Below are 17,698 nucleotides of genomic sequence, written 5' to 3'. Positions count from 1 at the left end.
TTAAGAGAACAGTTGTAAAGTTGTGAACTTGACATCTTTACGCTTTAATATGCATAATTACACAGTGCTCTATCCCCTGTGCCGACTTTATTCTAGGCTATGTGTGTATAAAGCATGATTTACCACCTCTGGCAAGAATAAAGATACCTTTGATATCGTCTCCATTTCTTGTCTTTCAACTGTTACTACAAGTCTGGTTATATCCCCAGGGAGAGGTGAGAAAAGCTGTCTTTGCGCTGGGAAGTCCATTTCTCAAGGGGACATCAATACTCACATGGATCCTATTTACATTGTAATTGGTCACTGGCTGTCTGGTACAGCTGTTTCAACTTAAAACCCAAGGCAGTTGCTATGGAGATGGTTGACTAGAAATAGGTCAAGTTAAAGTCCTTTCCCCCCTGGATATAAGGAAGTGCTGTAACAACTCTGGAATTGTCTCAGTTGAACAGAAAATCTGTAGGTGGGCGACCACACTAAAAAAAATAACGTTCTCTTTGTAGGCTGAGGCTCATCATGGATGCCAGTCCGCTCATGTTGCTTCTGCTACTCTGCAGGCAATACTGCGGAAGACTTCCTGTGAAAGCCAGAGTACTAGAGATTTCATGATTTGCAGTATGTCCTTGATTCCTGGCTCATGTATGACTCTCAGAAGTTATTTTATTTCACAAGTTCCCAAACATAGTAGGATAGCATTTATTTTTAAGACACTAACCAGGAGTTCAAGAACAAGTTTTTAAAAACACAATGTTAACAGTGACATTTGGAAAAGGAAGGCACCTGGTGACATTGGGATGTGACGTAAACTGGGCTGGGAAACATCGTGGCTTTCTTAAGGCCTGATTCCCAGGGTGAGTGATGTCCTACCTCTCATCGCATCAGTCCTCCTGTGGGGTGACCTTGATTACCTTTTCTTTTTCTTCGTTGTGTGTCAGATGCGGAAATGGTTCCTGACTGTGTGTCTGATCATTACAGTGGGGACTTGCAGTCTTCTTGGCAGACAGGCACATGGTGTAGGTACTATTACAGGTCCTTAGGTTTTGTCTGGTTTAGCGTTTGGTGAATATGGATTCTTCCTGCGTCTGCTATGCCCATCACATCCTTGCCCTGCCCCGCTCTGTGGTGCTACTTGCTTTAGGGAATGGGTTAGTTTATGTGTAGATGGTTCTCACATCATGACTGTGATGGAAAATGACAACTGTACACTTTTCTTGACAGTTCTTTGGAAATGACACATGTTCTAATACTTTCTTCAGCCGATCTTTCTTCTGAAAAGAGTGAACTGAGGGTTGGCTGGGGCCCATGCTGAAGAAGTATTAGAGGGAAGATTTTCACTGATTAGAATGTATGTTCTTTGAAAGCTCTAAGAGAATATTGCAACATGCAATAACAAGTGAGTAACAGTAATAATGTTAGCTAACACTGTGTCATTCTTACTTTGTGCCAGGTAGTGTTCTAAGCTCTTTATGTTCATTTCTTTATTTAATCCTCACAACAGCCCAGAGAAGTGGATAGAAGTGTTACTGTCCCATTTTACAAGTGAGGAAACAGACCTTGAAAGGATAACTAAGAAGTCCAAGATCATGCAGCTTGTAAAACATGGTGCTGTTTTTCAGGCTCAGGTAGCCTGGTTCTAGGCTTGGATGTGCTTACTGCTATGCCTCTATGAACTATATATTAGCATTTAAGGAAGACAGTCTCCCCCCACTCCCCGATTATCATAGTGCAGTGGTTATTCTGCATTTGGCAATGTCTGGAGACACTTTTGGCTGCTGTAATTAGGAGGGGGATGGTGCTACGGCGTCTAGTGGGAAGAGGTCAGCGATGCTAGTAAACATCCTACAGTACACAAGACAGCCCCTTGCAACAGGGAATTATCTGGCCTAATATGTCAGTAGTTCTGAAGTTGTGAACTCTTACTATAGCAATACATGCTCAGTCTTAAAAAGTATATTACTCCCGTAGTCTTGACCTCTGTGAGTGCAAGTATATTCTTCTAAGTTTTTTTCTTCTGAGTATACTACCGTACATTCATGTGCATGTATTTTACAAAAACAGAATCAAATATGTATTCTATTCTATAGGCTAGCTTCATAAGATATTATATACATTATTTCCACTTCGGAGTGTTTTTTGATAACTGTATGGTGTTCCTTTGGATGATTGGGTGCCAAGTATGGGTTATTTTGTAAGTTTTAATTAGAAGTAATATAATACTGTAGATATATCTTTGTTTATGTACTTTAGATCTTAATATCTTGGAGAAAAACTAGGTAGTGGCCTTTGGACAAGGACAGTGTTAACCGTGGTACTCCCTCCTATAACCCGCCCCCCGCCCCCCTGCCGATCTGGAGTCAGTCTGTTTGTCCTGTCTCACGGCACACATCACTGAGATCATTGATCATTGCATAGCTCCGTAACTCTAGCCGTGTAAGCTGGTGGTCTGTTTAGGATGGGTTGCTAAGATCATGGGAAAGATTTTAGAAAAGAGGAATCCTGGGAGAAATGAAAGCGAATATCTAAAATGAAGGAAGTGTGTATGGGTAGGGGGAGGAACTGAGCCAGAACTCTAGCACTAGTGTGTGTAAGGTGGTCCCTAGACCCAGCAGTTGGAGTTTTGTAGACATTTTTGAAGGAAAATGAAGCGACTAGCTCCATATTTTGTTCCCAACTTTGTGCAATTAACCATGTTTGATAAATATGTAAAATAAATAATTTAAACACTATCAATAAACTGTCTTAAGTCATGCTCTGTGGTTTCCTGGGAGTTAAAGATCTCTTTTAGGAATCAGAGTCAGTGGCTGGCACATAGTGAGTGCTCAGCAAATATTTGTAGCCAGAGTGAATTGAGGGGAAGAGGAGAGGAAAAGGGAGGCCCCTGGAGCAGCCCCACCAGGGTCTGGTTTACATCAGCCAGCTCCATGCAAGTTTCCCCCGAACAAGGGGTGGGAAACCTTGGAACACATGGGCCATTAAAGCTTGTGTTTGGCTGTCTTCACTACAGCTGTTCCTATGCGGATCCTGTGATTCCGCATTTCCACTCCATAGTGTACAGCCAACAGAAATGCATATGTATACTTGCTAAAAGTCATGAGCTCCTTAGAATGTTCATAGAAGTGAATATTATCCATCATAGCCTCAAACTGGAACCTACCCAAATGCCCATCCGTGGTAGAAGGGATTAATAAATCAGTTTTAATTGCTACTAATGAAATGTTTCAAAACACAAAAGGATACATGAAAAACAGACATTCCACTTTCTACCACTTGGATTTAACAAAGGTTAACATTTTGTCATATTTGTCTTTAGTTCTTTTATTATTTTAAGACACAACCTTCTGGTGGCCCATCTCATCAGTGTTGGGGTGGGTTGGGGTTAGGTGAGTGATCTGAAGATACTGAAACACAAGAGTGGGATAACCTGGGCTTTCTATACACATTTTCCCTTGGCATGGATTGTATTACCTGTCACCGGACCCTAAACATTCAGCAATCTAGTCAGTGAGAAAATCCCTGGATGAAATAGAAATAAACTGTACCTTTTGCCTCTCCTGGTCTCTGAAAAATAAAACACCTTGCAGTGGTGTCCTTAAGGACACTATACCTCTTTTTGTTGAAATATAAGAGAATTTGGTTTTTCCCATCAAAATGTCATTGGAATACCATGAATGTTTTGGTTGTACTGATGTGAAGAAAAGAACAAGAACAGAGTTGGGTGTTTTCAGTGATTGCTGTAATTAACAGGAACACCATCCCCCCCTTCTCTTCTTCTCAACCCAGCTCATCAGGATGCAAAGGATTGACAGTAGCATTATCATGGGGATAACCTTGAGTCTAATGTAGTATATATTACAAGAGTTGTTTGCAAATTTCTGTTCTTTAGATAGTATTAGCAAGAGTGAGGATGAAGACTTTTTTATGGCTCTCCTCCAGTCATGAAGCCACAGTTGAGGCTAGTTCTCTTTAGCAAGTGCTTGCTAGTGCTAGGTAGTACTTGTCAGCCCTTTTTTTAAAAAATAATTAATTAATTAATTTATTTATTTTCAGCATAACAGTATTCATTGTTTTTGCACCACACCCAGTGCTCCATGCAATCTGTGCCCTCTATAATACCCACCACCTGGTTCCCCCAACTTCCCACCCCTTCCACCCGCTGCTTCAAACCCCTCAGACTGTTTTTCAGAGTCCACAGTCTCTCATGGTTCACCTCCCCTTCCAATTTCCCTCAACTCCCTTCTCCTCTCTAACTCCCCTTATCCTTCATGCTATTTGTTATGCTCCACAAATAAGTGAAACCAAATGATAATTGACTCTCTCTGCTTGACTTCTTTCACTCGACTTGTCAGCCCTTTGTGTATGTTATATTTCTTCCTTGTCATAACCCCTGAGGTGGCTGTTGTTACAATCTCCATCTAAATGTGAGTAAACAGGCCTGGGGAGCTTCAGTAGGTTGCCAGGGGTCACACCATGAGTGATTTGAATCTTGTTTTCACTGGCTCCAAAGCCAAGTTCTTAACCAGTCACTAAATGAGGGCCACTTGCTCTTGTTACTTGGGTTATTACTAGAACGGTAAAGTAGGAGTTAAGGTCTTGGGAACATTTGGTAGAGCACTTCCCAATCCTATGGAATTCAGCCTCCTCTGAGTCTGAGGTAGGTGAGGCAGTGGTCCTGCTCCCATTTCACAGATGAGGACTGTCAGGAACCAGACAAGTGGTGTGCTTGCTCTGGGCCACACAGGTGATGTTGGGCTGGAAACTGAAGGAGGGTCTTTGAAACACACTCCAGCTTTTCCCCCTGTGCTTGTGCTTGGCATATGACCATGTTAGTTGATGTTAGTTAGTAGCCCAGCCCTTAGGTTGACTCTGTTTCCCCATCTTTTAAGTAGGAGCCGTACAGCCTGTCTCTTACTTCTTAGAGATTATAGAGGATTAGCCAGCACTGCATGTTTTAAAAATTCTTGGAGGGGGTGCCTGATGGCTCAGCTGGTTGAGTGTCTCAACTCCTGATTTCAGCTCAGGTTGTGATACAAGGGTCATGAGATCGAGCCCGTTGTAGGGCTCTGCACTCATGCGGGCATCCGCTGGAGATTCTTTCTCTCCCTTTCCCTCTGCCCCTACTTCGCTCTAAGATAAATACATAAATCCTTTAAAAACATAAAAATTCTTAGAGATACACACCGTTTAAATATATATCTATTTAGTCATTGTGATGCTTTATGATATGGAATAATACTCGTTTATTGAAGATTTACTTCCATATAAATCTTTATTTTTGATACTCTGGTAAAAGTATTTGATAACTGAAATGGAAGTTGAAGATCATGAGGTTTTTTTCCCCCTGCACATACTGGGTCAGTGTTTTTCTAGAGTCATCATAGCTAACCTCAGCTTTTCTGGGTTGTTTTGAGGTTGCAGCTGCTCCCTGGTGGTTACCTGTTAAAGGCGCTAACTGGAGACACCCAGAAGGGCCCGACTCTACTGTTCTACACAGGTAAGGTTGGCGGCTCTTTCCCCAGTGGACATGTTTAATTGCCAAGTAGATTACTGTACCATTGAAAAGGAGCCCAGTGGCCATTTTCAACTGTAAAAGGGTGAGAATGACAAACTCTAATTGGTTGGTAGGAAAATAAAATAGGGAATAATATATGTGAAGACCCAAACACTGTGCCTCACTCACAGAAGGTTCTTACTAGGTGGCTTCTTCCTTCCTCATTTGGCCAGCCGAAGAGCTGCCTTTGAAGATTTTTTCCCCCCTATGACAGGCCTGTTACAAATCTCTTGACATATTTAATCTTCACAACCTGTCTGTTTGCTCTCTCTCATGAGTGGGTCACTATGAGGAAGAAGACCGTCTGTCTTACAGATAAGTAGTTGTGTCTGGCCAGGTGGTCGCTGTGGAAGCTCCAGCCTTGGGAATAGGATTCTTGTGATCTCCAGGCTTGGACTGACATACTTTGAAGCCACCATCTGACTGAAAAACCACAGAGCTGCAAGTCGGTCAGCAAGTCTCCAGGGTGGCAAGGAAATAATTATCTCAGGCAAAAATAGAGTAGCACTTTAAGCCCCGGAGATGGAGAAAGGTTGGGTCAGGACTCAGCATCTCGACAGCCCAAGAAAACTGTTCTCCTAACCCACTTTTTCTGATGGGAGTTTTGAGCCTCTATTTTTGACAACGTTTCTGCTTACTGCCCTTGTTGCCAGGGAGCTGAGTGTACATGAGGTTCAGCTTTAGGGCTGTAGTCCCTTGACAAAGGGCAGAAATCTTGCCAAGTGTGAGGCCGGCAGCCTTCACAGTAGAAATAGACTGTGAGACAGAAAGTCCTAGGATTCTTGGGTACCTCAGGTCGACCGGGCCTCTTAGCTCCCAAGTGACATTTTCTTTCATGAATTTAATAGAAGAAAAAGCTAAGGCAGTAGGAAAACCCAGAGGGGACTGTATTTTACCCACTGACTGAGTCCATTTTCTTAGAAAAGCACATCTCTCATCATTGCTGAAAACAGTCACTAACACATATTAGATACTCAGTAAACATTTGTTGAAACAGTAAATGAAAGTCCTGGTGGAATTGCCATAGGGAATTCAAAGATGTTTCAGGAATGGACTAGGAGTGTGTAGTCCACTGGAAAAAGCATGAACAGTGAGTTAAGGCTAGGTAGTGCTATGTGAATGTGTGTTTCTTCTTATTCTCCAAACTTCTCCCCTAACCCTCCTTGTCTTTCTATGCCCTTATGAAAATCCTAATTTGGAACTGCTAGCATGAGGCACATATAGCCAGCTAATCTGCTGTAGAAAGACACAAAGTTTAAAGCCAAGCAACCTTCCTCTCCCAAAGGAAGGGGAGGAAGCAGGACTGGGCAGAGGGAGAAGCCAAGACAACAGTGCAGGCCCAAGAAGTCCCCACTGATCCCTTAGTGGTTTTGGGGTAAATAGGGCCCTTTGGATGGAGCTGTGGTAGGCCGAAAGGACTGGTTAATCATTGGTGGTTCTCTGCAGCTGTGGAGAGCCCTGAGGGAGCACTCCCAGCAGCTGGAGCAGCACTCCTCCCTTAGAGGGCGATGCGGGTGGTACATCTCCACATCCACCTCACCAAGTGAGATCCTGTGGGGGTCCAGGCCTGCCCACAAGAGAAGAAGAAATGTGTTGAGTCTAGTTCCAAGAGGGATTAGAACCCATTTGACATTGCAGCCTCAAATGGGTTCTAATCCCTCTTGGAACTAGACCTGTGGTGGAAGGTGACAAATGTGGCACAGCTGGGGCTTGAGTTGGGGTCCAGGACCACCTCTGTGTCCCGTCTTGAGCTGAGGGGGATTATGGGCACTTCGCTGCAGCCGGTTCCCGTTTCCTGTTACTGTTTGTGCCCCTCCTCACTCTGCCTTTGCTGTGTCCCAGGCTTGACCACCCGGTCCTCCACGTCTCCTGGAATGATGCTGTTGCCTACTGCACGTGGGCCGGAAAGCGTCTGCCCACGGAAGCTGAGTGGGAGTACAGCTGTCGAGGAGGCCTGCAAAATAGGTACTTGGAGGGTCTTATCCTTATGACCTGTGTCATGACCTTTTTCTAAATCTGTGGCACCTACTTTGGCTAGAAAGTTGATTTTAAGCAAAAATAACAGCTTTTTCTTCCCAGGCTTTCTTCATCTCTATGGGCTTACTTAGGAGACACTGATGCATGGGTCACCCAGTGTCTGGTGAAGTGTGCTCCCCACAGCCCCAAAGTGTGCTCCCCACATTCAGCCCTCCACTCTTACATAGTCTTCCTGAGAGCCTTTCAGCAGGCTGCCTTGCCTTTAGGATTTTCTTACTTTAGACAGCTCCCGAAGCAGTGCTATTTCTCTGCTTCTAGAGCCATGAGGCAGAAAATTCATGTTTGGGTCACATCTTCTAGGAAAGGCTCCTTAAAATAGCAGAGGCTTTATAAAAAAGTGTGGTGTGATGCCGGCTGATTGTGCTACCATATAAGTCCAGAACGATGCCCACTTTCCCAGCCTTCGATAAGTCCTTCTCTCAGCTACGTGATTTATTTCAGGCCTCTTGAGGACTCGGGAAACACAGAGCTTGTTGTGAACTTGATACGAGCTAGTTGTGCGGAAGTTTAAAAAAAAAAAGTCCTGGTTAAAAGCTTTGTTTGTTTATATATTTGAAATGTAAAACACAGTTCACTCAGAACAAGTGAACTGCATTCCTTCTCTTGACTTTAATCCAGAAGCTGTGCCTGTTTGACAGGCTGATGCCTGTGTCTCTTCTGACAGACTTTTCCCCTGGGGCAACAAACTACAGCCAAAAGGCCAGCATTATGCCAACATTTGGCAGGGCGAGTTTCCTGTGACCAACACCGGGGAGGACGGCTTCCGAGGAACTGCCCCTGTGAGTAACGAGCCTTGGGAAGGTGGGCAGCAGCTCCTGAGAGCGTGGACAGGAGTGGAAGGCATTGCTCATGCCCTGACCCGTCTGCTGTCCTTTTCCTGCTTTCATCCACTCGTGCACATGGCAGCTGCTAATAGCTAACCACGTGTTTTTTTATAACACAGTTTTCTTTCTGATTCCATCATACTTAATAGAAACTTTGGAAAACAGGAAGAGTTCAAAAGAGAAATTATAAGGACCTGGAATTGTGCCACCCAGAGATGACCCCTGTTAGCATTTTGGTACCTTTCCTCCTCCTCGTGCTAGGAATGGCTAGTCGTTAGTGCTTGCTCTGTAACAGGCCTGGTGCTAAACGATGTGTATGAATTATCTCTTTTAATGTTAATTCAACTTTGTAAGGCAGGTACCATTTAGTTTATACTCATTTTCCAGGTGAGCATTCCCAGGGACAGAGAGGTTAACTAACTTGCCCAGAGTTACACAGGCTGGAAAGCAGCATGGTTGGGTTGAACTGGGTCGGTTTTTTTCCAAAGCCCATGCTCTTAACTCCCATATATACCAGTGTATATTTTTCTGGTGTTTATGTAGATATATATATACACACATATATATATATGAAATGTATAAATACATCTATATGTATGTACATATATATACACTTATATATGTATACATTCATATATATGAAATGTGTAAATATATGGTATATATACCATATATATTTATATATGTACTTTTTTTAGCTACATATTTTTTACATGTTGCTTTTGGGGCATGCTGAATGCAGTGTTTAAAATCCTGTTTTCCTTGCTTAATATCAGAAACTTTTTATCTTTCATTAACGGTTTTTCACAAAGATATTATCTTTTTAACAGATGAATAACTTTATATTTTATTGAGCCCTAAGTTATTTGCCTCTTCTTAATAAGTCACACATTTAGGTTATATCTGTTGGGATGTTTATGGAGGGTTTATGGAGGGTTTTTTTTTTTGCTAAATAATATAACAAGGAGTATCTTATACATCAATATTAAATTGTATCTCTGAAGGGGTGCCTGGGTGTCTCAGTGGGTTAAAGCCTCTGCCTTCAGCTCAGGTCATGATCCCAGGGTCCTGGAATCGAGGCCCACATCAGGCTCTCTGCTCGGCGGGGAGCCTTCTCCCCCCCCACCCCCACTGCCTGCCTCTCTGCCTGCTGGTGATCTCTGTCTGTCAAATAAATAAATAAATAAATAAATAAATTGTATCTCTGATGATTTATTTAAGGTGGATTCCCAGCAATGAAATTAATGAGTCGAAGACTAGAAAACTTTCTTCATAAAGGTTTTAGAGATATACTGTTTTGCAGAGTGCATGTGGCTTGTTTCTCTCCAGAAGTGTATGCGAGTTCCTTTCTCATTGCTTTTCTGCTGGTACACTAATGAAGCAATGTTAAAAACTTTTCGTTTTCCCTTAACGGTGCGAAAAGAAATCTTGTGGTAGGTAAATAGCAACTTACTGGGTTTGTTGTTGCAGAGAATAATTTTCTTTCAATACTCTTTCCAACAGCTGTCACTTTTTTTCATATTTGTATTTTTGTTTCACACAAAAATAATTCTTCCAAAATTTACTTAAAAAATGTAACACAGATACATCGTTTGGAAGATGGCCAAATGACTCTAAAACTTCAACTGAAATAATAAAGTAGTGAGAGAGAAAGACCAAGACATTTTTGAAAAAGATAAAAGATGAGGAGACACTTGACGTAGCAAAAATCTAAAAATATTTTGAGCTATTGTAGTTAAAACATTTTAGTTTCATTTTTTGGCAATTAATGTAAATAATATATTGCATGAGAATAGGGAGTCTTCCAATCGGTATGGGGTGCATGTGTGTGCATATGAAACTCCATATATATGTGTTAAGCATGTGATAAAGGAACCAACACAAACCAATGGGAAATGAAGCACTACCCAGTGGAGTCAAAAGTCTAACCATTTGGTCTCAAAGTTGGTTCCTCCAGAGCTTCCTTCCCAATAGCTGCTACTTTTGCAAGCCCATAGTTGTATTCTGCAAAATGACTGATTCGGGGTCTTGGGGACTAAAGTTGCTGCACACTTTCTCAGACCTCACATGAGTGAGAAGCCCAGTCAGTGCCCCAGGGGCCACTTTTCATCAGCAGAAATGGCCTTCAGGATGGACAGGGTTATCAGTGACGGTGATCGGTAAGGATGCTCATGAGACCCCCAGAAAGTTTCTGGTAGATGCAGCAGGACTGTGGCCATTGAAGTGTTCCACACTGGTGTGGACCCTACAGCAGCAGCTCACCTGCAGTGTGCTAAACCTGAGTGTGGATGGCACACTGCTGGCCTTCTTTGGCAGTGAGCACACAAGAGAGGCTGGTGCAGGGGTGCCTGGGTGGCTCAGTGGATTAAGCCTCTACCTTTGGCTCAGGTCATGATCCCAGGGACTTGGGATCGGGCTCTCTGCTCTGTAGGGAGCCTGCTTCCTTCTCTCTCTCTGCCTGCCTCTCTGCCTACTTATGATCTGTCTCTGCCAAAGAAATAAATAATATCTTTAAAAAAAAAAAGAGGCTGGTGCGACAGGGGCCTCAGCAGCCTGGATTCCCTTCCTGGATGCTAGGCTGTCAGAAGGAGGGCCACTACCACAAGCCTTGAATCCTAAGGCACAGGCTTCTGATGGGCCAAATTATACAAGCGCCTGTCAGTTTTAGTAAAGGGCCATGAAAAGGGTGCATTGGACAGTTATAGTTTACAGTGCTTACTGCTCTATTTCATATCCTATTTAAGCACTTGAGCTTCCAAGGAAAATAGTAATTTATCCTTAAGTCAGGGCCCCTTTTCAGAAAGCACAAAGTTCCTGTGAAATAAGGACACTTTACAGATGTTTAGTGATGGGACATTTAACTGGGAGTGCAGCAAATGTCTATATATTGGGATATATTCAGCAGAACTCACCTGAAGAAGCTGCCATGGAAGTTCTCAAAACAAAATTAGAACAGTTACCAGGGACCCTTCAAGAAGTAATTGGAGGGGCGCCTGGGTGGCTCAGTGGGTTAAGCCGCTGCCTTCGGCTCAGGTCATGATCTCAGGGTCCTGGGATCAAGTCCCGCATCGGGCTCTCTGCTCGGCAGGGAGCCTGCTTCCTCCTCTCTTTCTCTCTCTCTCTGCCTGCCTCTATGCCTACTTGTGATCTCTCTCTGTCAAATAAATAAATAAAATCTTTAAAAAAAAAAAAAAAAGAAGTAATTGGAGAAACATGACCTGGGGAGAAAGAAACAGCAGCCCACAGAGAGGCGACTTCCACCTGTGCTTGGAACGAGACATAACAAGATCCGTATCTTCAAAATGGGACTCAACAAAATGGGACTAAAATTCCCAGTGAATTATCTCAACGTCCACCTTGGCTGCTCTTGTGTCCGCAAGCTCTGGTCTGTTGAGGGAAGGAAGTTATTTTCAGTGTTGGGATGGGCTGTGGTGAAACGGCCCCCTCACCTGTATTTGATGGGTGTCATTACTTCTGGTCTGGACTGAACACAACATTGTTCTGACCACCGTGAATCTGTAGAATTGGATTTTTATTTCACTAGGCTGCTGTTACACAACCATTAGTGTGTTTCGGTTTTAATGCATATCAGTTCATTCACTTGAAAATAAGTGGGTTTGAAATATTTCTCATACACATTTGTTTTCTTTTGAGGTTCCTGGAAGCTTTGATTAGTGCAGTTAATTTAACAATGAGCAGTTATAAGGGTTTTTTTCCTCCCTAATAGCATACTCACAGATGGTGATTTGGGGGTATTACCTCACTTAAACTTCAGATTATTTAAAGGGGGAAGAAGACCCCAAGCCTTCGGGTAGATATTATTTCCTTACCTTCATGGTGTAACAGCACCAGTGGGGTCAATCAAGTTCCTTGTTCAGTAGCTGCCAAGTGTGGGCACGTAGAAAGGATCTCAGCCAGATGGACTGGAGAGCCCCTCCACCCATGTGTTCTCTGAGCCTGAGAAATGATTCCTTCCTCCAGAATGTTTGTTTCCTTTTTCAGTTGCTCTTGTGCCCCTGGCTCCTTCCCTTCTCTCCCCCGAAACAAATGAATTTCTTCCTTTTCTTTCTATTCCTTCCAGCTCTTGTCCCACCTTGCTCTCTCTCATCATCTCCAGATTCTTGAAAGAACAGCTCATGCCGGTGGTCTCTCTGCCTTTACTGTCTCTCTGAATTTGGAACTCTGACCTTGGTTTTAAAAAGCCACCTCTCTACCTTTGTAGAGGGAGTACAACCAGAAATCTCTGCAGCCAGAAATCCTGTCTCTCTTGGGAATTTCTGAGGCTTCCCCCTCCAACTTCCCTACTCAGCACAGAGTCTTACAGAATTGGATTTTTTGTTTTGGGCATATTCTTTTTTCTCTCTCAGCTCTTTGATGTCTTACATCATTGAACCCATCCTGCCTTCAGTTGACATGCATGGACTTACTGAATAAAGCAGTGAATGAGCTGCTGTTTCCATAGTGAATCCTGAGTATGAAGCAGCGTGGTAACATTGTCTAGTGTTCCAGCTCATCCAGACGAAGTTCTCTTAAGGAGTAGCCTCATAATTTTGAAGGGCTCTGAATTGCCCGAGTATGCTTCCATATTTATATGTTGGCCTGAAACCGTCCAAAGCCAAATAAAAGTGAATTTTAGTTTATTCATTTCTTTAGTCCTACTTTATTAGTAGGGGGGAAACATGAATTTACAAAAATATTTTTATTTTTATATCTTATTTTTTATAAAAAAGATTTTTAAGGGGCCCCTGGGTGGCTCAGTGGGTTAAGCGTCTGCCTTCTGCTCTGGTCTTGATCTCCCTCTGGTTCTGCGGTCCAGGCCTGTGTAGCCCTCCCTTGCTCAGCAGGATATCTGCTTCTCCCTCTGCCTCTCTCCTTGCTTATGTTCTCTCTCTCTCTCTCCAGTAAATAAATAAAAATCTTAAAAAAAAAGATTTTTAGGTAACTTGATATTTTTTTTTTTAAAGATTTTATTTATTTATTTGACAGAGAGAAATTACAAGTACACTGAGAGGCAGGCAGAGAGAGAGAGAGAGGAGGAAGCAGGCTCCCTGCTGAGCAGAGAGCCCGATGCGGGACTCGATCCCAGGACCCTGAGATCATGACCTGAGCCGAAGGCAGTGGCTTAACCCACTGAGCCACCCAGGCACCCGGTAACTTGATATTTTTAATGAAAATTTTCTTTATGTTTGAAATTGCCATTAGAAAAATGTTGGGAAAAAATTTTAAGTTGAATATACACGATAGCATAATTGTACTTATTGTTGCTCATAGTTTTGTTTTGTTTTTTTTTTTCCTCGTCCCTCTTCCCTCCCTCCTTCTGAAAAAAGCTTTATACTTTGGTTCTGTGTCTGTGACAATATTATGTGACACACTGTCTGACCTGCCTTTGAAATGTGATATAATTGCTTGCTGAGGAACCCGTACAGTTGGCCTCATACTTCCAGATTCCGGAGACTGACTGCAAACATTCTCTTACCAAATATGCTTGATAATGAATTCACATTTTCCTTAGAAAAACAAGTCCCCTCAGTGTTTTGATGATAAAACCTGGTACTTAAAGATAAGATAGTTGGAAGGGGCTGGTGGAGAGGACAGAAGTGCTTTGCGGCTTTGAGTGCTAGAAGACATTGTGCCCACATACCTTAGCTCTGAGGACAAGATTTATACTGGGTCTAATGTGATGTTTCTATAATGCTTTTGAGAGTTGAAATATCATCTACCCTGTCCCCCATTAATTGCAGATTCAACTTATGGTCATTATTAGTCTCTGTATTAGGAATAGTTTTATTGGCTCTTCTACCAATAATACAGTCTCTCCTTAGGTTTCTAAGCTCCCCTTAAGAACTCAAAGCCATAAAATGTCTCTTTCTTGGTTTTTACATTGGCCAAATTGCATTTTGACTATATCAGGATCAAAATTAATATTCCTACTTTGAAGTTTTAATTCTTTTAATGCATATCTGCAGCAAAGATCTTTTTGAAACAAGGTGAGTAGTTTGACAGCATTTTCCCTTTTTTTTAATTTTTAGGTTGACGCCTTTCCTCCCAATGGTTATGGCTTATACAATATAGTAGGGAACGCGTGGGAATGGACTTCAGACTGGTGGACCGTTCACCATTCTGTTGAAAAAACGATTAACCCAGTGAGTATCATTCTCAGACTATGTATTGTGAGAAGGTTACATCCATCCCCTAAACAGTCTGTGGCAAGAATTTCATGTGTTTTCTGGGGAGTATTTGTGTGCTGCTGAAATTCATCTTGGAATTCCCCCCAAAGAGATTTTTTAAGTAATATATATTAAGTATTTCAATCTTAAAGCACTGTGAAGGAATGTCTGTGAGCATTTTATATGCTGCTGGATTGCAATGGTGATAATTTGAGGGAATCTGCCTATAATTTCAGAAATTATATTTAGTCTTATAAATTTGATTGGAATGAGATATTTAAATAACTCTGCAAAATTCATTAATGTTTTTAGTAATAACCAGTGAGATCTGCTAGATAGTATTTATCGTGCAACTAATTGCCTGAATTTTGATTGGCTGAATTTTGATTGGCTGAAATTTTGATTCAGGGTTATCATTTAGTGTAAATGAAATAAGGGTATTTTCTGGTGAACGTTGAGTCAGGAAGTTGAGTCATTTGGTGATTATTTCCTGAACTCTGCAGTATGTCAGTTCAATGTATCATATGCCTTGGGAATTAAGACAATCATGTTTATCTAAGTCTTACTTACTCTGGTACAGGAAGAATGTTGAATACAACTAGTATTATACTCTGCCCCTAAAAGCAAGCTCTCCCAGCAGAGTATATAAAAATTGAAACACTACATAGGCATGTAGGTGGGAAGTACTTCCTTTAAAAAAAAAGTGTCTGAATATTTTTTGTCGGGTGAACAGATTAGGGGGAAAGAACCATTTAAAAATCCTATCTCTAACAAACTAGACATTCATAAGTCAGACCCAAGAATATATATTTATACCCAAACTAGCTAGATTGGGAATTTAATATGCTCAATTTTAATCTTTAACCTTTGGAAAAGGCACAAAGAGTCATGATAAAGAAAATTAATTCTTTGATCTCTCCTCAGCGGAGGGTTAAGCAGTTCCAGTAATTGAAGAACTTGTCAGACTCTGTGCCTCAGGCCACTTTTCAGAATATGAGGATACATTTGTTTGATATGCTTGATTTTCCCTCACAGAATAACACGTGGTCTGCTCATGAATAATCTGGAGACATAAACCCAGTTTCTTGGGTGTAGATGAAAAAGCTGAGTTCTCCAGAAACTGTCATTCACCACCCCCCCCCCCAATTCCCTTGTACTTTCTGGCAGGGCTGGTAGAAGTAGCGGTCAGAGACTCTTTTCTCTCCAAAATGATTAAATAAGGTTGTGAAGTTCTCGGTAGGCTTGTGGTTGGAGACGCCATTCTCTATTGGCAAGATGTGACTTGGCATTTGCTATCAGAATCAGAAATAGAATTTTCTTTTCCCCCCATCACATAAAAGCATCTGCATGTTTGGAAGGGGGTGCACAAGGCTTCAGAATTCTGGCAAGTTGTGAATGTATCTATCTGACCATCTGTTGTCGGAGCTGAGTGTTTATTAGCTTTCCGTCTTAGAACTGCTTGTGTTTCTTCTAAGGATTTACAGAAAAATTCACATTTTTCTCCTTTTTCCCCAGTCCCAGCTCTATCTTAGATGTTGTCCTTGTTCTATAAATTGCTCTCATTTTAGATTTCTCTGTGTCACACTGGCCTCGTTTGCTTCCTGATTTGACTGGGATAAAATTCATCTGTTTGGAGAACTAAATCCCAACTTCCTAGAAAACTCAGACTCCATCATTCAAATCTTTACAACTACCTTCATTTCCCGTGCCACTGGCATCTCCCATCCACAGGACGGCGCCAGCCTCCCAGCTGGGCCCTCTCTTCCCTCTCTCTGCCTTGTGCAGCCACGATGACCTCTACAGAGAACAAGTCTTATGCGGCCACTCCCCTGTTTAAAACCCTTCAGTGGCTCCTTGGTGTCTAAAAAAGAAAGTACAGACTCTGAACACAGCTTATAAAGGCCAAACATAATGCAATCCTTGCTGATCTCTTTTTAGCCATAACTTCTATTTCTTTAAACATTGAATTATAAAATTTAACAAAAATTCAGAAAAGTACAGAAAAGAGTATAATAGATACCTACCATTTAGATTTCACATATGATAACAGTTTACTGTATTTACTGTATTTCTCTTAACCAGAGAATAAGAACAGAAACTATTCTCTCAGTTCACACTGGAGATTGTTAATATCTTTAATTTAAGCTCTTCTGGTCAAGGGTTTTAGTCATTGTATGTTAAAGCCGCATCTGATAACTGGTATCTGGCTACCCCACTGACCTGCTTCTGTGGTCATTCTTGGTTTGGGCTCACATCTTGTTTCCTCACATGCCTGACTGTGTTTGAATGAGTACCACACAGTGTATGTGAAAGACTAGATGTAGACCCTGATAGGGGGTCTGGATAGTGTGATCCTTCTCTAGAGAGGATCCACCATTGCCTCTGGAAGCTTCTATTTCTGATGAGCTTACTCCAGGCAGTAATTGAGATGTTTTGAACTGAACTTAAGCCCCTATAAGGGCTAATCTGGGTATATAGTTCTTTAGGACCCCAAAAGTCAGGAGGTTTACTCTGGCTCTTCTTCCTTGAAGGGCTCTGAAATCTTGTTTTTTATTTCCTTAGGCCATGAGTCTATTGAAAGTTCTCCTTATATACCTGCCTACGGTTTTGCCGGGGCTTGTTTGTTCCCCAAGTGCAGTCCTTTTATTTCTAAACAAACCCATTTCTGCTTGTAAAGCACCTATTAGTTTTATTTTTAAGGTTAACACCCTCAAGCCTTCCACCTTCACCTGTAGGAAAATGAGAAATGTCACAACGTCTATTCTGTGTGCCAGATGCTGAAAGCTTTGTAAGAACTAACCCGTTCTTTCAATAACTCCATAGATGGAGTTGTTCTTTGTTTTTTGTTTTTGTTTTTTTTAGTCCTTCCATACCACAAATTTTTATTTTTATTTAGTCCTTCCATCCCACAAATGAGGAAAGCTAGGCACAGAGGAGTTAAATAATTTCACACAGCTAATAAGAGCAGCGAGAGCACGAACCAAGGCAATCTGATGTCAGAACCTGTGCTGTCAATCACTTCATCACTCTGCCTCCAAACTTCTTAGCACCATGGACGAGACCCTCTGCTGCCCACAAGGGGACCCATAGGCACGACTTTGCTGGGAGAGTGTATCAGTGTTCTC

The 17,698-nt window shown here is 42.0% G+C and overlaps 1 protein-coding gene across 2 annotated transcripts in view; it reads left to right on the top strand.

Moving 5' to 3' along the window:
* The window catches only part of SUMF1 (sulfatase modifying factor 1), a 106,553-nt gene that overhangs the window by 40,426 nt on the left and 48,429 nt on the right, over positions 1-17,698 (top strand). For both annotated transcript variants that reach the window (XM_032325731.1, XM_032325722.1), the window contains exons 4-7: positions 5,406-5,488; positions 7,388-7,510; positions 8,247-8,361; positions 14,436-14,549. In XM_032325731.1, the coding sequence (XP_032181622.1) occupies positions 5,406-5,488; positions 7,388-7,510; positions 8,247-8,361; positions 14,436-14,549 (435 nt within the window). The remainder of the gene's footprint in view (positions 1-5,405; positions 5,489-7,387; positions 7,511-8,246; positions 8,362-14,435; positions 14,550-17,698) is intronic.

Source organism: Mustela erminea, chromosome 1, assembly GCF_009829155.1.
Source record: "Mustela erminea isolate mMusErm1 chromosome 1, mMusErm1.Pri, whole genome shotgun sequence".
NCBI lineage: Eukaryota > Metazoa > Chordata > Mammalia > Carnivora > Mustelidae > Mustela > Mustela erminea.
Note: the sequence above shows the minus strand (reverse complement) of the source record. Positions and strands in the feature narration are given on the sequence as shown.